The following is a 25,555-nucleotide window of genomic DNA, read 5'->3' on the forward strand; positions in this document are numbered from 1 at the left end:
GGGGTACCCGGCTGTTGCCACGGCAACCACATCCCGACCCCGAATTTGGGGGGGTTGACCCCAAACTGGACGGAGAACAGGACTGGGGAATGTCAGCGTACGCTGGTGGGTGGGGGCGTGACGGGGCGGGGGGTCAGCGAGCGTGGGGTGACGGGCGGTATGAATTGAGAAGTAGGAAGAATATAAAAGGGGGATGAAAGGGAAGGTCAAGGCAAACAGGTGGATATAAATGGGGGCGAGGGGGATGCGCAGGCAAAAAGAGAGGTAAAATAGGGGTTTTAGAGGGGTGGTATAGAGGAGGTACAGGTGGGGTACAAAGGGGCTTGTAAAGGGGGGGGATAGGAGTAAAACCAGAGCAAATTGACCTTTCCCAGCCCCTCAGTTTGTAGGGAGCCCACGCTTCTTCCCACCTGCCAGCTGCCACAGCTCCTCCTCCACGTGGGACGCCCTTCATCACCATCATCCCCCTCAGCTGGTACCCCTCCACCCCCAACCCGGTTCAGGACGTGGCACCAAGCCCACCTGCTGCAGCTTCTCGGGAATTCCAGCAGCTTCTGGCTGCCTCCTTTGGGCGAGGCAGCTGGGGCACCGAGCGGGCACTCTTAGACAAGGCATCCTGGCAGAGCTGGAGTTGAGGGGTGCAGAGGAGGTGCCCCTGTCCTCAGCCAGGTCACTGCTGGAGTAGGCCATGGGGGGATGATGGCTGCAGGGACAGGAAGGTGCTGATCCAGCCCAGCACATTTGGGGACCCATCAGGGAGACCCATCAGCTCCAGGATGGACCCAGAGCTCTGCCATGAACCAGCCCCCCAATAAATCTGTCCCAGTCCACATGGGGGGCCCCAGCATGGTCCCCTGACCCTCCACCTTGGCCTCAGTGTCGGAAGGTTCTGCAGCCAGGCCAGACCTGGTTGTGCAGCCATCACAAGTGCCCCAGGAGCGAGGATGATGATCATGAGGGGGATAGGGAGTGACCTGGCCTGGAATCCACCCCCAGGACCCCCCAGTCCCAGCCAGGCACCCCCAGAAGCAGCAAAAGGCGCTGAGGCTCAGCGTGTCCCACAGGCACCCACAGCACAGTGGGGACCAGGTGCTGGGACATCTGCAGCACAGCACTATCAAGTGGGCTCCTCTGCACCAAGGACCTCCTCTGGCTCTCCACCCTCACCCCCAGTGAGGCTCCTTCTCCCCCGCAGAGACCCCCGGTCCTTCCCCAGTATCCCCCAGGAGCTGGTGGATGGGTCTGGGAGCACGGAGCAGGTGCCTGGGAACAGCCCTCATCCCTTGTGGGGCAGACACCCACCCGATTGCCCACATCCGTGTCTGGGGAGTGGCAGGACCCCATGGGAGGGTTTCAGTGTTCCAGGGGGCTGGGGCAGAGGGAGAGGGTGTCCAGGAGGAAGGTTCAGGGGAGGCGGGGAATGTTCTGAAGGGAGTGTCCCAGGGGCCAGTGAGTGTCCTGGGGGTGTCCAGGAGCCCCAGGGGAGCAGCCACCAGAGCAGGAACAGGTTGAAGGGTGATGGGGGAGGGCACTGGATGGCCCCAGTCCCTGGCCTGGGAAAGGGGAATATATCCTGTGGGACTCCTGAGCTCTGGGTGCCACCAGTGGGACAGAGGTGATAGTGCCAGGAACCCCAGGCCGATCCCACCCAGCTTCCCCCTGCAGTGCCCCCCATCCTGTCCCCATTTACTCCCACCTGGTCCTGGTTCATGCTGGAGCAAGGGGTGGCTCTCCTCACCACACACAGGTGAGCAGGGTTCCCCCAAGCCCCGTGCTCACCCCCCAGAGCCATCTCTTCTGTGCTCCAGCTCATTCCCCTTCCGAGCCTGGGGCCCCCATAAGGAGCAGCCAGCCCCCCGTGCCCTAGGGCTCCATCAGAGTCCTCACTGTTGTGGGGCTCATGCCCCTGTCTCCCACCCACCCTGGCAGCCCCAGCCTGCTGGGTGCAGCCCCTCCTTGTCCCACGGTAGCTCTGCACACACTGATCTGTACCATTTATTCGGGATTTTACAGAAGTCAGGGGGTTGGGGGGGGTCAGACCGTCACCAGGGCGGGGCAGGGGAAGTCGGATCCCGACATTAAATTATCAGTTAAATTAATGAGCAAGAAAAACCAACAGTTTTGTCTCAGGAGAAAGTGCCCAAGTGCGGGGGTAGGCGGGGGCCCGTCATGGCTTGGGGGTGAACCCGGGCCGGGACCCCAGCCCCCTGTGTGCAGCACATGTGCCCCAGTCCCGGGACAGGCATGCGCCCACACACGGACATGCATGGACACGCGTGCACCCCCTGTGCCCCACGGACGTTTGGTCCCTGCTTGGAGTCCCCCATCCTCTTCCAGGGTGCCACGGACCTGTGCCTGGCCAGCGACCTCCCCTGCCTCTAGCAGCAGGGCACAGGGAGCCCTCACCAGCCCAGCCCAGGATGCCACAGCCCTGGGGAGGCAGGGGGGGTCTTTGGGGGGTGCAGCCCCCTGTGAATCAGGAGTGCGTGAGCAGCCCGGCTGGAAACACCTGGGAACAGCCTGGAGGGGGCCAGGGTGTCCCTGGCACTGGCGGGCAGAGCGGGAGCCCCGCTGCGTGCCAGGTGCAGCAGGGAGGCCCCACAGCCTCTCCCCGGCACAGGGGGGGCCCAGCTGCCCCGGTGCCGCCCCCACCCAGCTCCACTGTGCCCCAGGGCAGGGGGCTCCCTGGTGGAAGCTGGCAGTGGGCCTGGGAGGGGCGCGCCCTCATCCTGCCCCAGCGGGGCAGAGGGGGACAGTGGAAGGTCCTGGCTCACCCCAAGGTGAGTGGGGTGTCTGGGGACAGCAGCCCAGCGAGCCCCCTTAGGAGTGTCAGGGGCATGGGGGGCTCCAGCTGTCTGCTGTGGGGGGCCTGTGCTGAGGAGCTGCTGCACCCTGCCCTGCGCAGGGGCTGTGGGATGAGGGGGGACCCAACCCACTGGCACCTCCCCATACCTGGTGGCCCCCCTCATCCGAGAGCAGGCCTGGGCTGTGGCCCCCATGAGCCCTCGGCCACAACTGAGGTCCATGTGTGCTCCTCCATCTGGGGGGGGCACAGGGAGCTCACTGCTCCTCCAGCCAGGAGGGCTTCTCGGCGCCAGGGGTCTTGAGCTTGATGTTGAACTGCTTGAGGGTCTGCTCAAGCTGCTGCTGGTTCCCAGCAAAGTACGCAGAGATGGCGTTGTGGAACAGCAGCAGTTGCTTGTGCATCACCTTGATCTGGGGGGGGAGGGGATCATGACTGGGAGGGCCTGAGCCCACCCCAGCAGCACAGAAAAGGGCTTGGAAAGCCCTCTGAGACCCCCCGAGTGCCACTCCCCCTCTGCACTGTCTGTTCCACCCAGTTCGTGTCTTCGAGTGACAAATGCAACATGGATGTCAAATCCCTGCAGGGACCCCATCCCTGTGCCCCCCATCCTTGCACTTCCCTCCCATCCCTGTCCCAAACCCCTCCTCCTCACGTGCCCCACCTCTGCATGCCCCACCTCTGTCTCGCATCTCACATTCCTGTGCCCCCCATCCCCACCCCACACCTCCCATGCCTGCACCCACCTTGTTCTCCTCCAAGAATTTGAGCTTGATGGCCACGTCTGCCCGCAGCTTCTCGTACTTGTCCTTGTGGCTCTGGAACTGGCTCTGGGCGGCGTCCAGGCGGCTCACAGCGCCGGCGTCGCGTGGGCCCATGCTCAGCTCCTCCAGGTCCGTGCGGTACGCGTCATACTCCAACCTGCGCAGAGCCCCGGCATCACCGACCTGCCTCCAGCCCTCCCCGGAGCCCTGAGCCCCCCAGGGCAAGCCCACCTGGCAGTCTCGTACTGCTTCACTGTCATGAGCGTGTCCTCCATGGTCTTGTTGACCAGCGTGTTGATGCTGGACACAAAAAAGTTAACGGCGCCCAGCAGCGTCTCCCCGTTCTTGCACAGCAGCTTCTGCGTCTCCGCGTTGTACCCAAACTCCTCCTGGGGACAGAGGGATGGGGGCTCAGGTGAGGGGCCACGGATCACATCCCCACTCCCCTCCATCAAGGGTGCTGGGGGAAAAGCCCCCTGAGACCACCGAGGCCAGCACCAGCACAACAGCCACACCTGTGCAGATCACATTCCTGCCCTGGTGTCCAAGTGTGACTCCCCAAGTCCTGACCCCCACAACCCCAGTGTCAAGCCCCAGCTACCCCTGCCCCCCCAGCCCCAGAGTCCAGGTGTCCCCTCCAAGTCTGGGTGCTCCCCATCCTCCCGCAGCCCTGGTGCCCAGGTGTCCCTGCCCTCACCCCAGCATCCCCCTAGCCCTGGCACACCTGGAGCTCAGGGGATTTCTGGCTGAGGTCAGCAAAGGCGTCCCCCAGGGCGTGCTGGGTCTGTACCAGGCTGTAGAGGTGGGCCGTGAGCGCCCGTGCCAGGTGCAGGACGCTCTCGTACTTGCGTTTGGTCTCACGCAGCAGCTCAATCTGGGTCTCCAGCTCCAGGTCCACCGTGCGGGACCCCCGGCCGAAGCGCTCCGAGAGCAGCTGCTTGGTGCACTGCAGCAGGGGGACACGGGGCCCCAAGGCACCTGTGAGTCCCCCGAACCACTCCGAGAGCAGCTCCTCGTGGGAGGGGAGCAGGAAGGCCCACTGGTGTCCCCTCACCCTCACCTTGTAGGTGTTGATCCCCCACTTCTTGACAATGTCGAACTTCTCAACGGCAATGCCGCGCACGACCTCCTCTCCACCAGGCGGGGGTCCGGGGGGTGGTGGGTGCAGCCCGGGGCCTGGCACAGGGACAGGGACAAGAACCTGGCACCAGCTGCACAAGGGCGGCAGCCACGGGGACCGGGCAGCCCCAGCCTCCAGAGCCCTTGTCCGGGAGCTGCTGTTTCCACAGCAGCATGCCCAGCTCCAGGCATATGCCCAGCACTGGCTCACAGGCATTGTGGTGAGGACCCTGCTCCTGCCAGCCCCGCTGAGGGTCCCACACAGGAGCACAGATCCCAGCCCAGCCGTATCTGCTTGCACCAAGCCCTGCCCCGTCCTGCCAACTGCTGTCACCAGGCTGGACACAGGGGGAACACTGCCCAGTAGTACTGGGAGCCCCTCAGGTGGGCTCCAGGGGCAGGGTGGGCCCCCCTGGCCAGAACCCACCTCTGAAACCCCTGGGCCCACCAGTGGTGTCGTCCGTCCCAGCACAAGGACCAGCCCCAGGACCAGGCTCTGGCCATGACACAGCCGCCATGGGGGTTCTTACCAACGTCCCTAGGGAGGCCCGGGGCTCCTAGACCCAAGGGACGCCCGGGGTGGAGTGGGGGGCGCAGTACCTGCGGGAGCCGCAGCCGGGCGGGCCATCCTACGGGCAGCAGGCGCGCTGGGGGACACCGACGGTCCTCGGGGGGGGTGAGGGTGGACAAGAGAGCCTGGAAACGGGGGGGCTGCGGGGGCCGAGCAGCGTGGGGCAGGACAGGATGGGGGCACAGGGCATGGCACAGTGGGGTAGCCAGGGCAGAGGGACGGGGGGCAAGGGACAGGGGCGAGTGCGCGGGCGGGCGGCAGCGGGAGAGCGACGGCAGCAGGTGAGCGTTGGAACCCAGAGACACGGCCACAGCCTCACAGACAGACGCCCCAGCCCAGGAAACCCCCACCTCTGGCCCCCGTGCAGGAACCCCTGCACCCCAAGGGCTGGGTAGGCCTGGCATCACGGGCACGCTGGGACACAGAGACACAGGGACACCGGGCCACCAGTGGCGGTGCTCCGGGGAAGCGCACACCCGTGCAGTCGCCCTCTCTGCCCACATGGACCTTCCTCAGGCCCTGGGGGAGATCTCTCAGGGAGAGATCTGCATGGAACAAGGACACTGCTGCCAGGTCTCCCAGGGTGCAGAGCCCAGCTGGCCCCGCTGGGGCCCGGTCTGACTGGGACAGCAAGAAGAGGTCAGCAGAGTGTGGGCTTGGGCCCCTGCCTGCCCCCTCATCCCCAGCACACTCCAGAGCTCCCGCTGCACATGGACCAGGACACACCTGGGATCCTCCACCAGAGCAGGGACTCACAATCTCACGGGGATGTCCTGACCAAGGGGATGGAAATTCCCAGCAGAGACCCCACCCTGTGACAGGGGAGCAGCCCAGGGAGAGTGGAGCTGGGGCAGCAGCCCCTCCTCTGCCATCAGTACACACCCCCACATGCTGCCCCTGCACAGAACCCAAGCCCACCCAGGAGCCATCTCGGCTAGGCTGTGGCACAGCCTCGTGTCATGAGTCAGGGGCACTGAGGGGAGCTGAGTCCCTTGGTCCCACGATGGCCCCATTCCCTCCCAGCCCAGCCCCACTACCTTTGATGGTGCCGGTGGGGATGATGCCCTCGGCTGTGCCCCCGTAGCCGCCTGACACGATGCTGGTCTCATTCAGGTTGGGTCCTGACACCATCACCTGCTGCAGGTCCTGGGGGGCAGAGGAGCGCAGGGGGCTGAGAGGCAGAGACGGCACAGCCCTGATACAGCCCAAACACCCCCCGGGGTTCCCGAGCTCCGGACCTGCTCCAGGCCATCGTCCTCGGGCAGGCTGCTGGTGTCCCCGTTGCTGCTGATGGGGATCTCCATAGTGGCTGCCTTGCTCAGGATCCCGTCCGACATCCTCAGGGCCTGCAGGGACACGGCCGTGGTGCTGGGGCCAGGACCACCCCCGGCCGGGGGCAGCAGCCACAGCCGGTACCGCGGGGCCGTGGTGGGACAGCAGGAGGCCTCGGCGCGGAGAGAAGGGCCCACATCGGCAGCCGCTGGCACCGAGCAGAGGCTGCCCGCTGCCTCCTGCAGCCACTCCCAGCCCGGCCCCACCGTCTCTCGGGACACCCCCGGCTCCCAGAACCGACCCGTGGGGTGGCACAGCCCAGAGGCGCCGACCCCACTGCGGCTCCTACACCATCACGCCCGGGCTCCAGGGCTCCCCCGCCCCTCGGGCCGCACTCCGCGCCCGCTCTCACGAACCCTGCCGGGATCCCCGCAGTCCGTGCCCCGGGACAGCGGCGCTGGCAGCGCCCAGCGCGGCGCCGGGAGCCACGTCCGCAGGAGAGCGGGAGGGGGCCCCTGCGCCCGGACCGGTCCGGGCACATTCCACAGCAGGCGGGGCCCGGGGCGGGCTCCCGAGAACCCGTTACCTGCGACCCGTGCCCTCCCCGGCGGGGACAGGGCCCGGCCCGGCCCGGCGCGGGGGTCGAGCCCTGCGGGCAGAGGCCGTCACCGCCGGGGCCATCCCGGCCGCGCAACGGCCCCGCAGCCCCACAGCCCCCGCGGCAGGCGGGGGCAGCGCCGGGACGGAGCCCTCCGCAGCCACGCACGGCAAGGCCCCGGAACGGGACCGACCTCCGAGGGAACCCCCGGTGGCCGCTCCCGGCGGAGCCGGCCCGAGCGGGCGGCGGCGGCCGCAGCCTGGCTCCCGGGACTCTCTCGGCCAGGCCCCGCTGGCCGTGTGCGGCCCCCCCGGTGCCCCCCAGCCCCACCTGCGCCCCGGCCCCGCCGGGCCCCCCGCGCCGCTCCCGCTCCGCTCGGCCCGGGCGCGCCGCAAGTGCCGTCAGGGCCCGGAGGTGGCGTCATGGCTGAGCCGGGCGGATGTGACGGCGCGGGGAGTGCGGCGGGAGCGGCCCGGCCCGGGCCCGGCATGGACCCGGCGGCCGAGCACCGGCAGCAGCTCCGCAGCGTGAGCCGGGGGCGGCGTGTCCCGCCAGGCCTTCAGGGGTGGTCCCGGGGCTCCAGCTGGGGGGTCGCGAGGTGCCGGGGTCGCAGGAGAACCGGCGGGGCCCTGGAAGGGACTCGGGCTGGCCGGGGGGCGCGCCGGGACTCGCGGTGGGTTTCGGGGGTCCCGGAGCGGCTCCGCCCGGTGTGATCCGCGCCTGCTCCCCAGCTGCGGGATTTCCTGCTGGTCTACAACCGCATGACCGAGCTCTGCTTCCGCCACTGCGTCTGCAACCTCAACTACCGGCTGCTCACGGGCCACGAGGTGAGCGGGGCCCGGGGGCCGCGGGCCGCCTGCCCCCGCGCCCCCTGACCCCCGCCGTGCCCCGCAGGAGTCGTGCCTGGACAGCTGCGCCGCGAGGCTGGTCCGCGCCAACCACCGCCTGATGGGCGCCTACGTGGGGCTGGTGCCGGCGCTGCTGCAGCGCCGCGCGGCCGAGCACGGGGCTCCGGCGGGGCCGCCCGCACTGCCGGCCTCCCCTGAACCGGCCCCGGGCCCCGCGGGAGACGCTCCCGCTGCCGGCACGTAGCAGCCCCTGGCCGCAGCTCCCCGCGGCCGTCGGACGCAGCAGCAGCCCGGCCCCGCAGCAGCCGCAGCCCTGCTGCACTGGAGCTCCAGGCTGGAGCAGCATCCGCGCTGGGCACCCGGAGCCCCGAGCAGGGGCTGGGCTATGCAGGGCACCGAGGATGGGGGGCACAGGAACAGGAGAAGGCCCCCCCCCCCAGCCCTCCTGGCTGTGGATTTCTGGGAAGTGGAGTGTGAATACCAATAAAACATCTTCACAGTAATGGCTTAGTGTGACACGTGGCCCCTGTTTGCTGCTGGGTGAGCCCATGGCACAACAGGGAATCCGGGGTATTGCACCTAAATGGGAGACAAATGTCTCCCTGCAGGACCCCCGTGATGACCGGGACATTGCAGGGCCCTGAACATTCTCACTGCAACTGGCAGGTGCAGAGCAGGCACTCAGGGCAGTGGGAGGGGGCAAGGGGGGGTGGATGTCAGGTGCTGCCAGGCCAGTGCTCACCAGCTAAGGGCACGTGTATGCGCGGTCCCTAGGAGAGCCTGACCTCTTCTCTCCCTGCTGCAGCCCCTGGGCAGAGGGCGTGAGCTGCGGGCCCGGGACAGGCCTTAAGGCAGGTAAACACGAGCCCCAGTACAGAAATAAATTGATATATTCCGTGTACAAAACATGCTCCTGCAGGCCCGGCCGGGCACTCCCGCGCATATAAATAAGGCCCGGCCCGGCCTCCCCTCTGTCCTGCCCGCGGGGGCCAGCGCCTGCGCCGGGGCCACCCCTCCCGCGGGACCCCCGGGCTGGCCGGGGTCACTTAAGGTCCACATCGAAGTCCAGCACCAGCAGCTTGGTCTCCTCGGTGCCATTGCGGCTGCCCACGGCACACACCAGCTTTGTGTTGGAGGCACGGATGCGCCACACCACCCCCCCCGAGCCCCCGCTCTCCAGGGCTACCAGGTTTCGCACAAACTCCCCCGTCTTCAGGTCCCACAGCTTCACTGTCCCGTCATCCGAGCTGGTCACCACGAACTTGGAGCTGAACTGCAGGCAGGTGACGGCACTCTGGTGCTTGCTGGGACCTATGGGGAGGCACCCATGAGCCCCATGCACACCTGGGCCACCCACTGCTGTTGACATGGATCCTGCCACATCTGGCACCTCAGAGCCACCCAGCCCTGGCTCCTCAAGGACACCCACCACTCTGTCCAGACACAGCTGGCAGCTTACAGCCAGCCCAGCCCCAAGGGCAAGGAGCCCCCTCCCAGCCCCCTGATGGAAAGAACATCCCACTGGCCCCCAGGGGTGAGGTATCCCCCTCTCACCCTGCAGCGTCTGCAGGCACTGCCCCGTCTTGATGTCCCAGATCTTGACGGTGGAATCGGCATTGCCGGACACCAGGATGTTGTCACGCAGCTCCATCCCGCTGGTGAGTGACTGGTGCCCCATGAGCGTGTGCAGGCAGTTCCCACTCTCCACATCCCACACGCGGATTGATGTGTCCAGGGACCCACTCACGATGTGTGTCCCATCAAACTGCCAGAGAGAAGGGGTCCAGCTCAGGATCGAGGACAGGAGTGTCCCTGGTTTGGGGCACAGCCCACAGCTCTGGCATTCCCTCTCAGCTCTGCTGTATCCCGTTTGGGATACAGCATGCCCAGTTCCAGCACCAGCGACCCCAGTTCAGCAGCTGAGACACAGGCTCACGTGCCTCTTGGCTTTTTGAACTGTAATGCTCCAGGGAAGGGGCATGGACGAGTGTTTGTGTCCACAGCATATGTGTGTGGGAAGTGGGATCAGGGGGGCAGATACAGCCCCTTCAGGGCACACATGTCCCTGCAAAGCTCACAGGGCCTTGCATGACATAGGCACAGCCTATTTGTTCCTACAGCACACGTGGGACCTTTGGCACAGCTTGTACCCATGACTGGAAGGCAGGGGAGAGATAGGGCAAGCCAGCAGGAAGGCAGGCTGTACCTGCAGGGAGCAGGGAGGGCAGGGGAGCAGCAGGAAGGAATGTGTGCAGGGCCATACCTGCAGTGAGTAGACACGGTTGGTGTGCCCCTGCAGCGTGTGGGTGCAGCTCTCGCTCTCGGGGTCCCACACCTTGACTGTGTAGTCGTAGGCACCACTGACCACCTTGTTGCCGTCATACTGGACGCAGCGCACGGCTGCCACGTGGCCCATCAGCACATGCAGGCACTGCCCTGTCTCGATGTCCCAGAGCCGCAGCGTGGCATCCCGCGAGCCGCTCACCACCCTGCAGGTGAGGGGACACCTGGGGCCCAGCTGCCAGGGCAGCCTGGGGCTAACAGCCTCCCCCGTGGATGTATGTCCCCCCTCCCACACCACCTGCAGCCCGTACCTGTTGCCGTGCAGGTGCATGCAGCGCACGGTGGAGGTGTGTCCGTACAGCGTGTGCACGCACTCGCCGCTGTCAGCGTTCCACACCTTGAGTGTGCGGTCAGTGGAGCCGCTGATGACAATGCTGTCCCTCATCTGGGAGGACCAAACCCCCCCAGTGTGGCCCACCAGCGTCTGCACACACTGTGGGGAACAGGACGGGAGGGGCAGGTGAGCCTCTCGCACTCCCCCACCCCCGAAACAGCACAGAGGAGCAGCATAACCCTGTGTCCTTGTCATAACGGGCCCAAACCGAGCCCAGCAGTCAGGGTGTAGCCCCAGCTGTGCCCAGCACAGGGAGATGGTCCCTGCCCCAAGCCCCTGTGGCGCCAGTGACGATGCCACACTCACTTGCCTGGTGACAGTGACACTCACCTCCCCTGTGACAGCTGACCACACTTTGAGTGTGTTGTCATCAGAGCCGCTTACTATGCGATTCCCACAGAACTGCAGGCAGGTGATCACATGGTCGTCGTGGCCCTTCAGTACCTGTGGGAGCACAGGAGGGTGTGGGGGGCAGTGTGGCCCCACCCAGCCTGCAGGATCCCCCAACACAATGAGCAGTGGGAAGGCAGCAGGAGCTGTGGGGAGGAAAGGCAGACGGGTCTCCAAACCACCTGCACCCCCTGGTGCTTCTGCAGGGCAGGGGAGCTGGGGTGTGGGGTGTGTCTGCTGCAGGGCCGGGGGTTACGGCAGAACAGGGAGTAGGAGTCTCAGGAACCCAGCAGCAAGAGAAGGGGTGGTGAGGACTCTGTCCAGAGGCAGGAGGGACCCCTACGGAGAGATCACCAGGGTTCTGGGACCCTGCACAGAACACAGTTGAACCCTGTGACACTGCAATTTCCCTGGGTGCTGAGGCTGGCTGCAGCCCTGGATGGAGCCTTGGAAAGGGGCAAAGGAAAGGACCCCCTTCTCCAGGCCCAGGAGATCTCATTTCTGCTGCCCCACTGCTCTGAGCAAGCCGGATCTGCTCCCCATGGCAGATCCTGCGCCAGCCTCCCCACACCAGGGGCCTGAGGTGTGTCCCCAGAGGGACCCCCACCAGCCCCTCAGCCCTCCAGGAGCACTCCCAGGCTCACCCTGGGGACCACAGCTCCCTGGAGTCAGCACTGGGACACCCAGACCTACCTTGGGGGGCCGCAGCTCCCCACTGCGCCAGTTCATGTCGATGCGGTGCTGGCGCAGGAAGGCGAATTTCCAGGGGCTGTACATGAATCCAGGACTGAGCAGGCGTCGCTTCCTCAAGTGTAGGGGCTCCTCGATCCCTGCAGGGGACAACACAGCAGTGCCTCACCTGGGTCAAGCCTGGGGTGGCCCCAGCCCCCAGCCGGGAGGGCCCTCACCTTCCTCACGGCACTTCTCCCTCCAGAGCAGGTTGTCCTCAGCCAGGACTCTCCAGTAACGGCAAGTCTGGGCGGCACGGAGCAGGTCCCGTGGCTCCAGGAAAGACAAGACGTACAGGGCCAGCTACGCGGGGATAAAGGTCACAGAGAGGTCACCGGGGGAAGGTCAGGTCAGGCCAGGCCCCTGGTCCCCAGGTTTCACTCACCTCCTTGGGCAGCAGGGAGATGAAGTCGCGCTGGAACTGGGGCTCGATGACCTGCATCATGTACTTGATCTGCGCTGGCTCGCAGCGGTCAATGAGCTCATCCAGGGCCAGCAGCTTCTCAGGGCCACTCCAGCGCTGCAGGGGGACCCCCAGTGACCCAGTGTCCCCAGCTAGCCCAGACAGAGCCCCGGCAGCCAGGCCTCTTGTGCCAGGCCAGGAGCCTGAGGCAGGTGGGAGTTTGGTGGGTCATGGGTGCTGTGTGACAGGTGACACCACCCCTGGCCAGGGCTGAAACCTCCTCTGTGTTTCCTCACACAAATGAAACTATTCAAAATCCTCTGCGGGCCCAAACCCTGCCCACAGTGGGGATCCCTTAGGGTTGACTCCCTCCCGTCACACCCAGGCTGCCTGGAGCCACCAGGTGAGCCATACCTGGAAGGTGCGGAGCCAGTCCTGTAGCTCAGGTGGGGGTGCCACCGAGGGGATGTGGCGGCGCCGGGCCTGCCCCACCTTGGCGTTGCGCAGGTCCCCAAAGGTGGTCGTGGGGCTGGGTGTACAGGGACCCAGCGTCCTGGGAGAAACACCAGGCACAGCTGAGGCCATGGCACAGCTGGCATGTGCCAGCACTGCTCCGGGCCACAGTGCTCCAGAGGTATTGGAACTGGCTCCCACCAGTGGGAGCTCCACCCCACTGACCCCTTCTCTTTGCCCACACCCTGCTGACCCCTTGCCCAGACATGTAGCCCAGCCTGCTCAGCAATAGGCAACTGGTCAGGGCTGGATCTCACCTGGGCCAACTCCCGCTCAATCCAAGTGGCCCTACCACCCTCCTGGGGAGGGCGGCAGGAGCTATGTGCCGCCCCAGCACATAGAACCCCCTTCACCAGCTGCACTCAGAGCCCCCCACCCCTCACCTGCCATAGTCAGAGCCCTTGCACAGCTTCTTCCCAGGCGACAAGGCCCGGCCATCTGGGCCATTCTCTGACTTCCGCTTCATCTGTGGGACACAGCAAGTTGGAGTGGCTGGGAGAAACCCAGGCAGACCCCTGCAGACTCCCTGCCCACAGCTGATCCTTGTGGATCCCTACAGGCCACCCACCCCTGCGGCCCCCTGCCAAGAGCTATGGGGCAGATCCCCACCTGCTCTTGCTTTCTCCCTTCAGGGTCCATACAGCAACAAAGGATCCCCATGCAGAGCAGGGTGGCTGCACCAGGGCCAGCCACGGCTGGGGACCAGGGTAGTACCTCCTTCCCCTACCCTATGACCAAGGACCCCCATGCAGGGCAGGGATCTGCATGGAGGACTGGGGCAGCATCTCTTCCCCCAGCCCCAGCAGCCAGGCACCATGGAACCCCAGCCCCCCGTTCACCCTCCCTGGTCCCTGGCACCTTGGGGCGCAAGTGCCGCAGCAGCCCCCCATCCCCAGTGCGCTGCAGGTAGTCGATCCAGCGCTCGCCCAGGGTGTAGTACAGGTATACGTTGCTGCTGTCTTCCCCCTCCTCGCTGCAGCAGCTCCCTTCTTCCTCCTCCTCCTCTTCTTCCTCCTCCTCCTCCCTGGTGGACCTGGGGGGCTCCTGTGGTCCCCGCCCCCCAGAACCATCAGGGTCTGCTCCGGACCTGGGGGTACCCTTCCAGGGGCGCTCTGGCTCCCAGGGCTCTGGTGCCTCCTCCTCCTCCTCTTCCTCCTCTTCAGCCACCACCTGAAAGGCAAAAGGCAGGGAGCAGGGCTGACTCCACAGCAGCTTTGGGGCAGAGCCTTGCAGAGACCTCCAGTCTGCTGCTGGAGACCATGGGTGGAGCAGGGGCTGGGAGTGCTGCCAGCGAGGGCCACAGCCCTGCAGCACAGGGGCTCCTCTCAACAGCACTGTGGGGGACTGCAGGGCAAGCATGACCACGAACTCCTTCAGAATCCTCCAGGTGCCATTTTGTCTGCTCGCTGTGAGCTTCCCCAGCGCCCCCCCAGAGCCAAACCTCCTCCCTCAGCCTTGCACCTGGCAGCAGGAACCCTTCTGCACCCACCTGTGCCGCAGGTGCCCTGTGGTCCTCACTGTCCCCCAGGGGAGTGGGGCTGGCTCGCGGGGGCCCCTCGGGGCACCGCCGGCACGTCATGCGCTGGCTGTTGAGCTCCAGGATGCGTGTGGTGATGCCCTTGACGTGCAGCAGGTCATCCAAGCAAGTGAAGCCCTTCAGCTCCTGTGCAGAGGGAAGTCAGCCCTGTCCAGAACAGAATCCCTCCTGCTCCCAGAGCCCCCTGCCCAAGCGGCCCCACAGGGAAGAGTCACAGCACTGCTAAAGGGGGGCAGCAACCCAAAGCTGACAGCTCCGGTAGGAGCACTGTGCCCCCCAGATGAGCAAGATGGGGAGCGAGGCTGCAGCTCCAGGGCAGGGCAACAACTGGACACGTGCAGATGCACACGTGTGAGGGACCTCGGACACTACCCAGCCCTGACCTGGGATCAGCTGCCTCCTGTCACCCGATGCGGCTCCCGGAGCGCCTGCCATGGGAGGAACCCAGCAGGGCCGGGCTGTCCTGGGGCAGGACTCGGCAGACAACCAGTGCAGCCCACGGGGCCGGGAAGGGCCGGACATGCCCTTCTGACCCGGCAGGGCTCATTTTACGGTGCTCCTGCTGCTCCCCACAAAGGGCTGCAGTAGGAGCAGCGCCCCGGACAGGCCCTGCTCCAGACCACCCTCCCGATGTATTCCCGGCTTTTGCCGTCCCGCCTCCCGGTGCGTATGTGTCCACAACATTTGGACACCCACCCCTCTACCTCCCTTCCGAGTCCCAGACATGCCAAACGTTCCCAGCCCTGCCTCGCCCGGCCGCGGCGCTGCCCATCCCTGCAGCATCAGGGCACGGCTGCCGCCGACGCCCCGTACCGCGGGGCTGGGGCCGCGGGGCCGCTCCCGCCCGGTCTGGCCCGCCATGGGCGGTGACGCCGCTCGGAAGCCCTGCGGGCGCAGGGCCAGCCCCGTTCCCCGGCTCCCCGCTCGGGCCTGCCAGCACCCGGCGGCAGGGAGGGCAGCACCGGGGGCGGCTGTGCTCGCCCGGCCCGCGGGCTCGGGGATCGCGGCCCCGCACCTGCCCCGGTACCAGCACGGAAACAGCGCGGCCGCCCTGCATTCGCCCCGCGGCCCAACAACGGCACGGCCCCCAGCCCCGGGTACCGGGACACACAGCGGCACGGCCCCACGCCCCGGGTACCGGGACAGACAGCGGCACGGCCCCCCGCCCCGGGGTACCGGGACACACAGCGGCACTGCCCCCAGCCCCGGGACAGACAGCGGCACGGCCCCCCGCCCCGGGTACCGGGACACACAGCGGCACGGCCCCCTGCCCCGGGTACCGGGACACACAGCGGCACTGCCCTCAGCCCCGGGACAGACAGCGGCACGGCCCCCCCGCCCCGGGGTACCGGAACCGACAGCGGCACGGCCCCCAGCCCCGGGTACCGGGACACACAGCGGCACGGCCCCCCGCCCCGGGTACCGGGACAGATAGTGTCGCGGCCTCCCCGCCCCGGGTACCGGGACAGACAGCGGCACGGCCCCCCGCCCCGGGTACCGGGACACACAGCGGCACGGCCCCCTGCCCCGGGTACCGGGACACACAGCGGCACTGCCCTCAGCCCCGGGACAGACAGCGGCACGGCCCCCCAGCCCCGGGTACCGGGACAGATAGTGTCGCGGCCTCCCCGCCCCGGGTACCGGGACAGACAGCGGCACGGCCCCCCGCCCCGGGTACCGGGACACACAGCGGCACGGCCCCCAGCCCCGGGGTACCGGGACAGACAGCGGCACGGCCCCCAGCCCCGGGTACCGGGACAGACAGCGACACGGCCCCCAGCCCCGGGTACCGGGACAGACAGCGACACGGCCCCCAGCCCCGGGTACCGGGACAGACAGTGCCGCGGCCTCCCCGCCCCGGTCCCGGCCCGGCCGTTCAGCGCGGGGCGCGCCCCCCCACCCCCGCACCTCTCTCTTGCGGACGATGCCGCGGGCACGGCGCCGGCCGATGCCGCTGAGGGCGCCCTCCAGCTCGGCCACGCCAGCGCGGTTGATGTCGAGCTTGGCCCCGGCGGGGCCCGGCCCCGACATCCCGGTACCGGTACCGGGCGCCGCCGCCGCGCAGGCCCCACAGCACCGCGCAGGCGCGGCCCCGCCGCCCCGCCCGCACACGCGCAGGCGCAGCCGTGAGGAAGCAGCGGGTTTATTGGCGATACCGCACGGGGCGGGGCCGGCCGCCCGGGCCCCGCCCCCTCCCGCCGCCCGGTCACCGCCGTTTGTACAGGCACGGCCGCAGTCGCAGCCCGGGGGCGGGGCCGGGCCGTGCCGGGCCCGTCTTGGCGAACTCCAACACGTAGAAATAGGAGCTGGAGAGATCCTGGGGGCGTGGGACACCTGACTCGGTAACAGCACCCCGGAGCCCCCACCCTGCCACGACCCTGGAACCCCCCACCCCTCCAGCAGCACTCAGTGTGGCCCCAGAGAACCCCAGGTACCCCCGCCTCCTTCCAGACCCCCACTGCACCCACACCCTGTCTCCAAAGCCTGTCCCCCAGAGCCCATCCCCCAGATTACTCCTCTAAATGCCCTATGTACCTATCCTCAACCCCACACCACAACTCCTCCAGGCCCCGGGACCCCCAAGCCCCTCCAGGGCTACTCACCCACCTCCAGGCCCCGCACTGCAATCCCAGTGTGCTCCAGGCCTCCTCATCCCTTCCCCAGCCCTAGCACCCCATCCAACCTGCGTCCCAAACCGCCACAGTGTGCCCCCAGGGTCCCCAGGACCTCCAAACCCTCTCCCAGGACTCCACCCCTGCGCGTACACATCCCCATCTGCCGTCCCCCATGCAACAATCCCTTTCACTAGCCCCCAGTGTGCTGCACACCAGGCTGGGCCTCAGCACACCGCCTCCTTGGACCCCTTCTCTGGGCTCCCTGGTTCCTGGTGCACCCAGTTCTAGGCACAACACCTGGGGACACACCTTGGAGACGGTCCTGAAGCCCAGCTGCATCATGGCGCTCAGGAAGGTACGGGTGTCCTCAAAGCGGCTGGCCACCTCGGCCACCATCAGGGTCCCCCTGCGGTCACTTGAGCTCTGACGGGGTGCCCAGGCACCCGCAGGATGCTGCTCAGCATCCCCGCCCCAATCTCCCACTGCCCCACAGCCTCCGCCTACCCGAGCTTGAGCACACGGTTGGCCTCTCCTAGGATCTCCTGCAGGTTGGTCCCCATCAGCGCCAGGCAGAACACGGCCACGTCCACCGACTCAGCCGCTAGTGGCACCTGCCCACCCCGGGACACCCCCGGAGAAGGAGGATGATGACTTGGCCTGGAAGCCGCTCTGCACACACCCGGGAGCAGGAGGAGGAGCATGACGGTGTTGATGGGGCTGGGACTACCCGGGCTTGTGGATTCAGCCGTGTCCCAGGCACACACCCAGCTTTCGAACAGACACACCCGTGCTTCCCCCCCACGGGACCCTCGGGGTCATGGTTCCCCACCTGCACGCCCTCCCTGCCCCGGGGCTGCCCTGCTACCTTGGCCATGTCGCAGACGGTGACCCGCGGGCTCAGTGGCACCAGGTCGAAGCAGTGCACCTGGTTCTTGACACTGGCAGCCAGTGTGCAGTCCCCGCAGCCAAAATCTGCCACCACTAGCGACGCCGGTCTGGGGCAGGGACGGTGGGCTCAGAGTGGCCTGGCCCGGCACCTCGTCCCCCCACTGCTCCCCTATCATTCCCGAGCCCACCGCTCACGGACCCCTGCCATCCTCCGGCCCCGCGCCCCCCAGCCCCTCCTCGGTGCATTCCCCGGCTCTCGACTCTCTGACCAGCCCCCGGCCCCACTGACGACCCCTCCGCTCCACGTTCCCCCCAGGCCTCGCCGTCCCGCTCACCGGCGGCGCAGGTAGCGCACGATTCGCTGCACCGGGCGCTCGGGCCAGCGCCGCACCTGCCGCTCGAAGCCCCGGTGGTAGAGGTGGAAAGCGGCAGGGTCGGCGCGGAAGAGCTGCGCGGCGTCCCGGCTGCTGCCGGTGTAGAGCTGCTGGTTCAGATAGCGGAACCGGGCGCCGAGCAGCCGCTCCTCCATCCGCGCGCGGAGCGCCGCCGAGCGGCCCGAGCGGGGCTCCGGAGGCGCCTCCGCGGGGCCCGGCGGGTCCGGGGCGCCCGGCGGGTCCGGGGGGTCCGGCCCCAAGCCCCGCTCCACATCCGACCCCACCGACGGCTCCTGCTGCCGCTGCCGCTTCTGCCGGTTCCTCCGCTGTCTACGGCTCAGTCCCGCCGGCTCAGCCAGGCCGTCTGGGAGCATCGGGAGGGGGGTCAGGGCGCGGAGGCGGCTCCCTCCTGCCCGCCGGGCCCTGGAACCGTCCCGGTACCTGCGTCCGGCCGCTGCCCAATCTCCCGGGGCTCGTCGGGACCGGCCGGGAGCTCCGCCGCCGCGGCCCGCGCCTCGCCGGTCTTCTTCCGCTTCCGGGGCCGCTTCCGCACCGCCTCACCGTCCCGACCGGCCCCGGGCAGCCGCCTCTTTCGTGGGGTCCTGTGGAGAGCGGGGGCCGGTAACTTCTGCGCGCCCGAGACTGGCCCGGCCCGCCGCTCCCGTTTACCCGCTTACCGGTCGGCCTGGGCCCTCCGGGGCGCCGCGGGGCAGCGGTTCCGCTGCATTGTTCCAGCCCTGCTCCGCGAACATGGAGCGGGGACCCTCGGTCAGTACCGGGATGCACGTGCTGCCGCCCAGGGAGCGCCGCGGCAACAGCCCCTCCTCTCGGCCCGGAGGACCGGGCGGGGGCCTCGCTGCACGGGCGGTGCCGCGGGCGGCCCGCTCCGCCCCCGGCCGGGTAACCGCGCCCCCGGTCAATGCGGCACGCCCGTAACCCCGCTTGCGGCCCGCCCGGTACCCCGCCCCGTGCCCCGCCCGGTACCCCGCCCCGTGCCCCGCCCGGTGCCCCGCCCCGTGCCCCGCCCGGTGCCCCGCCCGGTGCCGTGTGGCGGGGCCGCGCCGGCGGGTTCCGGCCGGCAGAGGGCGCGCTCTCGGGGCGGAGCCCCCGCGCCGTCCCGCGCCCGCCGCAGCCGCCGCCCCGCGGAGCCGCCGGGACACGCACCCGGTAACGGCGGGACAGGCACCGAGCGGGGACAGGTTGGGGAGGCCGCGAGTGCGTCTGCGGGCGACCCGGAGCGGGAGCAGGGCCGGACGGAGTCCTGCCGGAGCCGGGGCCGGGGCCGGGGCCGGGGCTGGGGCCAGGCCGGGAGCTGCAGGGTAGGGGTGGGGGCGCAGGGGAGGGATTTGGGGTACAGGGGAGGGATGGGGGTAGAGGGAAGCGATTGGGGGTACAGGGAAGGGATTGGGGGTACAGGGGAGGGTTTGGGGTACAGGGGAGGGTTTGGGGCACAGGGAAGGCACTGGGGGCACAGGGAAGGCACTGGGGGCTGAGGGAAGGGTTTGGGGTACAGGGGAGGATTGGGAGTACACGGTAGGGATTGGGGGTACAGGGAAGCCATTGGGGGTACAGGGAAGGGACTGTGGGCTGAGGGGCAGGACTGATGGGGCCGCGGGGCAGAGCGGGTCCCTAGCAGCTGGTTCGGGGTAACAGGGGGGCTGTGTCTCCACATCCCATCCCCTTCCCCGGGTGCTGAGCAGGGCCGAGCTGGGCACTTGGCCGTCCAGGCAGGGCCGGGGCTGGTCGGCCCTGGCAGCCCCGCGGGACTGGGTAGGGGCCGGTGGGTGACAGCAGGGCACAGTCCCGGGCTGAGCAGGGGACATGATGGGGCCAGGATGGGATGTCATCACGGCGGTGTGAGGTCCCACAGGGCCAGGACTGGTGTGGCATGTCCTGGGGACCCCTTTTCATGAGGTGCCCCCAAAGGCGTGGGGGATAAATCTCGTCCGGGAGTGTGGGTGCTCTGGTGCCAGGACAGGGTCAGTGCTGCTGTGGGTGTGCTGGGGCCATTCTAGGGTGTACGAGACCATGGCAAAAATCCAGGGCTCTGCATCCCACCCCTCGAGCTGCCTGGGGCAAGGGGTGCAGGCAGGGTCCTAGGGGACAGCTGCAGGTGCTGGCAGCTGGTGGGAGTCCCTCTGTGTCTGGGTGGGCATCAGGTCCAGGGGGATCCTCCAGCAGCAGGTTTGAGCCCCAGTGGGCGCATGTCAGGCATGTCGTATTCAGTCTGACTGTCCCCACACTGTGGGACTCACTGCACGTCTCTGCTCAGCATCACAGACAGCCAGGCAGCAGGTCCCACGCTCGCAGCCGAGGCCGCAGGGGGACATGGGGAGCAGGGGGCAGCTCTGTGCCTGGCTCTGAGCTGGGATGTCCATGGATCCTCCATGTCCATGAGGTTTTCCATGCACGAGGCTTTGGGGTCCTGCTTTCTGAGCATGGTCCATGCCAGGCCCAGCCAAGTGGGTCAGGAGGGTCACAGGGCTGCAGGATACTGTGCCAGGGATGTTGAGCTACCCCAGCCCCATTCCCCCACCAGATCTGCGGGGTCTGAAGTTGAGGGTGCTGAGCTCCCGCAGCCTCACTCCCCTCCAGAGCTGTGGGCACCGGGGCCAGCTGTGTCTGGTGATAAGCCCGGGGGTGCCAGCCTGGCTTCCTGTGGGTGGCCATGGCCCCTCTGGAGTCACCCAGGATCTTCCCCTTGGGCTGCCGGTCCAGCTCCAGCCCAGACCTCAGCCTGCCTGCGGCTTCCTGGAGAGCTGCAGGGACGGGGCAGGAGGGGTCAGGGATGGGGCGGGAGGCTCCTGTACTTGCTGTTCCAGGGCCCTCCCTGCCCAGGGGATCGGGGTCCCCATGTCCTTACCCACATCCCCTCCCGCAGCTGCCATGGACGACATCTTCACACAGTGCCGGGAGGGCAATGCGGTGGCCGTGCGGCTGTGGCTGGACAACACCGAGAACGACCTCAACCAGGGGTGAGTGGGGCTGTGGGGGCTGTGCTGGGCGCTGGTTTCCGCCGCTCTCCGTGGAAAGGCAGGGGGCAGATGGCAGGACGCAGCTCCTCCCCGCTGGAGGAAGTTACCGCATCGCTGAGGCACGAGGCCAAACATCCTCTGGCCACTTCCTCACGGCCACAGCCAGGGATCAGCTGGGCTGGGGCGACCTCCCCTGTCCCCGTGGTGGTGGCTATGTCCGCTGACCTGATCTTCGTGTCCCCTGCCCCTCTCTAGGGAGCACCATGGCAGATGTGTGGGCACATGGCCGGGACCACTGGGGCCACTCTGTGCCCAGAGGTCTGCTCCTGTTTGAGGGGTCTTGCAGGACCGTGGGGTCCAACGTGTGCTCACAGCCATTCAGGAGCCACGTCTGGGCAAGGCGTGCCTGCAGTCTGTGCAGCTGGCGCAGCGTGACCCCATAGTGTGACCCCATACCGTGATCCCATCCAGGCCATGGCCCTGGCATTCCAGACGTGCTCCCTTGGTCATGCCTCCCTGCCCCTCCTGGGGGTCCCAGGCACATGGAGCTCTCCCAGACCCATAGAAGGTGCTCAAAGAACTGTTCTGTGCTGGGTAGCCCCTGCCTGCAGGACCATGGTGGGGACAAATGGGGTCTGCTGTGCCAGGGGGCTGGAGGGGGGCTGGGGCTGGGGGGGAGCCTGGGCTGGAGGGGAGCCGGGGCTGCAGCAGCCCCTCTGCCAATTCCTGATCTCCATTTAAGGTCTGGCTGCCACCTCCTCCCTTACTTGGTCATGGAGTGGGGGGATGGGGACAGGATCCAGCTGTGATTCAACCTTGGAGGAGACAGGATTTGGCCCGGGCTGCTGAGGCCCTGATGGGGGTGGGTGGGAGTGGGATGGACATTCATCCTGGTCCCTTTGCCCCTGCCGCTGGTGTTTTGAGAATGATGCCAGTGATGCCTGGGCCAGGGGGCTACAGCTCAGCAGACCCCCCCATCCTGCAGGGACGACCATGGGTTCAGCCCCCTGCACTGGGCCTGCCGCGAGGGCCGCTCCAACGTGGTGGATATGCTCATCATGCGCGGGGCCCGCATCAACGTCATGAACCGCGGCGATGACACCCCGCTGCACCTGGCCGCCAGCCACGGCCACCGGGACATCGTGCAGAAGGTACCTGTCCCCTGTGCCAGCACCTGCCCTTCCCCACCCCCTGTGTAGCCCTCCACGTTGCCCTTGTGGGACTTGCTCTCCTCGTTACCTATCAGGAACACCTGGCATCCCCCCAGCACTCCTGAGCTCCCCACTCCTCACAACCTCCCTCCAAATCCCTCTGAGCCCCACATCAGTTCAGCCCCCTCCCTACAGCTCCCAATGTGCTGCCCCTGCATCCCCCAGGGCAAGGCACAGGGAGGATGAGGGCTGTCCTGGGCTCATGGGGATCTTGCCTGGGCTTATAGCGACAGTCCTAGGCTCACAGGGACTGTCCCGTGTCCCCAGCTGATGCAGTTCAAAGCAGACATCAATGCAGTGAATGAGCACGGGAACACGCCGCTGCACTATGCCTGCTTCTGGGGACACGAGCAGGTGGCTGAGGTGAGTGGGAGCATGGGCAGGAGGGAGGGCAGGCTGGGAGGAGGACTGAGGGGACATCACAAACCACAGTCCTTGCTCCCTCCTCTCACAGGACCTGGTGGGCAGCGGGGCCCTGGTCAGCATTGCTAACAAATATGGTGAGACCCCCACAGACAAGGCCAAGACGCCACTGCGAGAAGTCCTGAAAGGTACGAGGGTCCCTTAGGACCCCACAACTGACCGAGCCTCCAGCCAGCTGCAGCAGGCTCTGGGTGCCACCCTCCTCCTCCTCCTCCCTCTGCAGAGCGTGCTGAGAAGCTGGGCCAGAGCCTCACCAAGATCCCCTACAAGGACACGTTCTGGAAGGGCACAACCCGCACCCGGCCCAGTAAGGACTGGGGGTCCCTTGGGGAGTGCCATGGGTCCCCCGGGCCCTGCTGGCACTGCTTCCTGGATCCAGCAGCTATTAGGCACTCATCCCTCTTCCACTGTAGGGAATGGGACCCTGAACAAACTGGCCGGGATTGACTTCAAACAGCTGAGCCTGAGCCACAAACTGAATGAGAACCAGTCAGGAGAGGTAGGTCCCTCTCATGCCCAGGTGGGCGCTGTGCCTGTGCAGACCCCCGTGCCCTGGCCCAGCCGGGCACACTGCTCTGGAGTCCTATGGCCAGGTGCAGGGAGGGAGCTCCTCCCCAGCTCAAGGGGCTCCCTTCTCATTGGGGACCCTTGGTCCCATGGGCTCCAGAGCCCCATACAGGGGCCTGGGGATGCTGGGGACTGCAGCCCTTTCACGGTGCCCGTGTCTCTGCTCCTCCTCCAGCTGTGGAAGGGGCGCTGGCAGGGCAATGACATCGTAATCAAAATGCTGAAGATCCGGGACTGGACGACGCGAAAGAGCCGGGACTTCAACGAGGAGTACCCAAAACTGCGGTGGGTGCTGCACATGCCTGGGATCCACACCAGCGTTTGACCAGGGCCACTCTGGCACCTTCTCAGGGCCAACAGCAGCCCTCAGAGTATGGGGCAGGAAGGAGCCTCCCAGCTCTGTGGGGCCAGGAATGCTTGGGGTGGTGGCCAAGGGCTGGGAGGCCCTGGAGGATAGCAAAGGCCAGACGAGGGGGTGCAGGCAGCCCCTTCCTGTTCTTAGGGCTGTCACTTCTCTTGCAGGATCTTTTCCCACCCCAATGTGCTGCCAGTGCTGGGTGCCTGCCAGGCCCCTCCAGCTCCCCACCCCACTGTCATCAGCCACTGGATGCCTTATGGTTCCCTGTACAACGTCCTGCACGAAGGAACCAGTGAGTGCTGGGGGACGGCGTGTTTGGGGGCAGCAGGGTCTCTCCAGCCACAGCCCTGGCTGGGCTTAGGGTGGGTTGACCCTGTCACCCCTTTCCCAGATTTTGTGGTGGACCAGATGCAGGCGGTGAAGTTCGCCTTTGATATCGCGCGGGGCATGGCCTTCCTGCACACGCTGGAGCCCCTCATACCGCGGCACCACCTCAACAGCCGCAGCATCATGGTGAGTGGGGCACAGCCCCTCTCCCAGGATAGGGGCTTTCAGGGCAGGGAGGCTCCTGTTGACTGCCTGCTGTCCGCAGATTGATGAGGACATGACGGCACGGATCAGCATGGCCGACGTCAAGTTCTCCTTCCAGTGCCCGGGGCGGATGTACGCCCCGGCCTGGGTGGCTCCCGAAGGTGAGTGCCCCGTTCCCAGCCCCCCCGGACTGGCCCCCTCGCCGCCAGTCCCACTCAGCCCCCAGCCATCCCCCAGCCCTGCAGAAGAAACCAGAGGAGATCAACCGGCGCTCAGCTGACATGTGGAGCTTCGCCGTGCTGCTGTGGGAGCTGGTGACACGTGAGGTGCCCTTCGCTGACCTGTCCAACATGGAGATCGGTATGAAGGTGAGGGGGTGGAGGGGCAAAGGAACTGGGTCAGAGTTAGGGCAGAAGTTCTGGCCTTTGAGGGTGGTGAGGCCCTGGCACAGGTTGCCCAGAGAATTCTGGCTGCTCCATCCCTGGAAGCGTTTAAGGCCAGGTTGGAGGGGGTGTGGAACCACCTGGGCAGGTGGAAGGTGTCCCTGCCTGTGGAGGCAGGGTCCCAGTCCTGACTCAGGCTCCTCTTCCTGCTTGCAGGTAGCACTGGAGGGGCTACGTCCCACCATCCCCCCTGGCATCTCCCCCCACATCTGCAAACTGATGAAGATCTGCATGAACGAGGACCCAGCCAAGCGCCCCAAGTTCGACATGATCGTGCCCATCCTGGAGAAGATGCAGGAGAAGTAGAGAGGAGGCGCCTCCCCCCTCCAGTGCTGCCTTGCACCCCCCGCCACCCCCAAGTGCCTTTAGCCCTAGAGCCAGGGGGGGCAGAGGACACCCCTCACCCTGAGCCAGCCACGGACACACGGTACAGATGGCACTGCCTGTGCTGGAGCTCTGCAGGCTCCAGACCCCCGCCCAGGGCAGCCCCTCCCCAGGGTAGCCCTAACCCAGCCTCTGGGCAGCCCCCAGTGCAGTGCAGCCCCCCTACCCCAGGGCATGGTGTGGGGCTTGCCTCTGCTGCTGGGGGGCAGGGCTGTGGGGCCCCCTGTCCCCCTTGCTGGGCAAAGCCCAACCCAGGACTCAGCACCCACAGCTGGGGGGAAAGGGGCAGGCCAGGAGAGGCCACCTGTGGTGCCCAGCACTGCCCCCGCTTCGCGCTTCACTGGCCACTTCCCTCTGGCCCCAGAATGGCCACTGGCAACCAAATAAATGTTTGGTATGGAATCAGCTGCTGGGGTATGGGGCGAAGGAATGGGGAGACTTGGTTGGGGTGGGGGGCTGGAGTGACTGGGGGGCTGGGACTCACAGGGGATGTCTAGGACTTAGGGTGGGGTTGGATTGACATGGGGCTACCTTGCAGCCCACAGAGCCCTGGGCACAAGTC

General features: G+C 67.2%; 4 protein-coding genes across 10 annotated transcripts; 2 read left to right on the top strand and 2 right to left on the bottom strand.

Annotated features, from left to right (window-relative positions):
* Nucleotides 1–1,979: 1,979 nt before the first annotated feature.
* ARFIP2 (ARF interacting protein 2) lies at nucleotides 1,980–7,593 on the bottom strand. 3 transcript variants are annotated; one of them, XM_041719243.2, is made up of 9 exons: nucleotides 7,458–7,593; nucleotides 6,496–6,603; nucleotides 6,295–6,403; nucleotides 5,287–5,397; nucleotides 4,628–4,743; nucleotides 4,292–4,513; nucleotides 3,799–3,956; nucleotides 3,550–3,724; nucleotides 1,980–3,216 (listed from the first exon to the last, which is right to left on the bottom strand). In XM_041719243.2, the coding sequence occupies exons 2-9, from the start codon at nucleotides 6,592–6,594 to the stop codon at nucleotides 3,061–3,063; spliced, it is 1,146 nt and encodes a 381-aa protein (XP_041575177.1). In that variant the 5' UTR covers nucleotides 6,595–6,603; nucleotides 7,458–7,593; the 3' UTR covers nucleotides 1,980–3,060. The 3 variants fall into 3 exon arrangements, with proteins under 3 accessions (XP_041575177.1, XP_072792648.1, XP_030140958.1); XM_072936547.1 differs by lacking the exon at nucleotides 7,458–7,593 and adding an exon at nucleotides 6,946–7,095; XM_030285098.4 differs by lacking the exon at nucleotides 5,287–5,397.
* TIMM10B (translocase of inner mitochondrial membrane 10B) lies at nucleotides 7,586–8,478 on the top strand. Its single transcript, NM_001245163.1, is given in 3 exon segments — nucleotides 7,586–7,654; nucleotides 7,859–7,954; nucleotides 8,022–8,478. Coding segments are annotated over 3 exon segments (333 nt in total). The 5' UTR covers nucleotides 7,586–7,615; the 3' UTR covers nucleotides 8,220–8,478.
* A 369-nt stretch (nucleotides 8,479–8,847) lies between these two features.
* Nucleotides 8,848–19,032, bottom strand: RRP8 (ribosomal RNA processing 8). Of its 2 annotated transcripts, XM_072936513.1 has the most exons (18): nucleotides 18,779–19,032; nucleotides 18,543–18,703; nucleotides 18,063–18,465; nucleotides 17,705–17,834; nucleotides 17,344–17,450; nucleotides 17,149–17,245; nucleotides 14,177–14,350; nucleotides 13,546–13,857; nucleotides 13,071–13,153; nucleotides 12,589–12,727; nucleotides 12,157–12,291; nucleotides 11,951–12,074; nucleotides 11,736–11,872; nucleotides 10,983–11,096; nucleotides 10,570–10,751; nucleotides 10,239–10,464; nucleotides 9,530–9,740; nucleotides 8,848–9,286 (listed from the first exon to the last, which is right to left on the bottom strand). In XM_072936513.1, exons 1-18 carry the CDS (start codon nucleotides 18,826–18,828, stop codon nucleotides 9,018–9,020), a joined length of 3,054 nt encoding a protein of 1,017 aa, XP_072792614.1. In that variant the 5' UTR covers nucleotides 18,829–19,032; the 3' UTR covers nucleotides 8,848–9,017. The 2 variants fall into 2 exon arrangements, with proteins under 2 accessions (XP_072792614.1, XP_030140810.4); XM_030284950.4 differs by lacking the exons at nucleotides 17,149–17,245; nucleotides 17,344–17,450; nucleotides 17,705–17,834; ... (1 more) ...; nucleotides 18,543–18,703; nucleotides 18,779–19,032 and adding an exon at nucleotides 16,133–16,374.
* Nucleotides 19,033–19,130: 98 nt separating this feature from the next.
* ILK (integrin linked kinase) lies at nucleotides 19,131–25,395 on the top strand. 4 transcript variants are annotated; one of them, XM_030285030.4, is made up of 13 exons: nucleotides 19,131–19,268; nucleotides 20,983–21,076; nucleotides 22,062–22,227; nucleotides 22,555–22,650; nucleotides 22,742–22,838; nucleotides 22,934–23,017; nucleotides 23,124–23,209; nucleotides 23,453–23,562; nucleotides 23,800–23,927; nucleotides 24,027–24,148; nucleotides 24,228–24,327; nucleotides 24,404–24,534; nucleotides 24,766–25,395. In XM_030285030.4, exons 2-13 carry the CDS (start codon nucleotides 20,988–20,990, stop codon nucleotides 24,913–24,915), a joined length of 1,359 nt encoding a protein of 452 aa, XP_030140890.1. In that variant the 5' UTR covers nucleotides 19,131–19,268; nucleotides 20,983–20,987; the 3' UTR covers nucleotides 24,916–25,395. The 4 variants fall into 4 exon arrangements, with proteins under 4 accessions (XP_030140890.1, XP_030140896.1, XP_030140904.1 ...); XM_030285036.4 differs by having other exon boundaries at nucleotides 19,162–19,300; XM_030285044.4 differs by lacking the exon at nucleotides 19,131–19,268 and adding an exon at nucleotides 19,281–19,420.
* Nucleotides 25,396–25,555: the final 160 nt, after the last annotated feature.

Source organism: Taeniopygia guttata, chromosome 1 (genome assembly GCF_048771995.1).
Source record: "Taeniopygia guttata chromosome 1, bTaeGut7.mat, whole genome shotgun sequence".
In the NCBI taxonomy this organism is placed as follows: Eukaryota; Metazoa; Chordata; class Aves; order Passeriformes; family Estrildidae; genus Taeniopygia; species Taeniopygia guttata.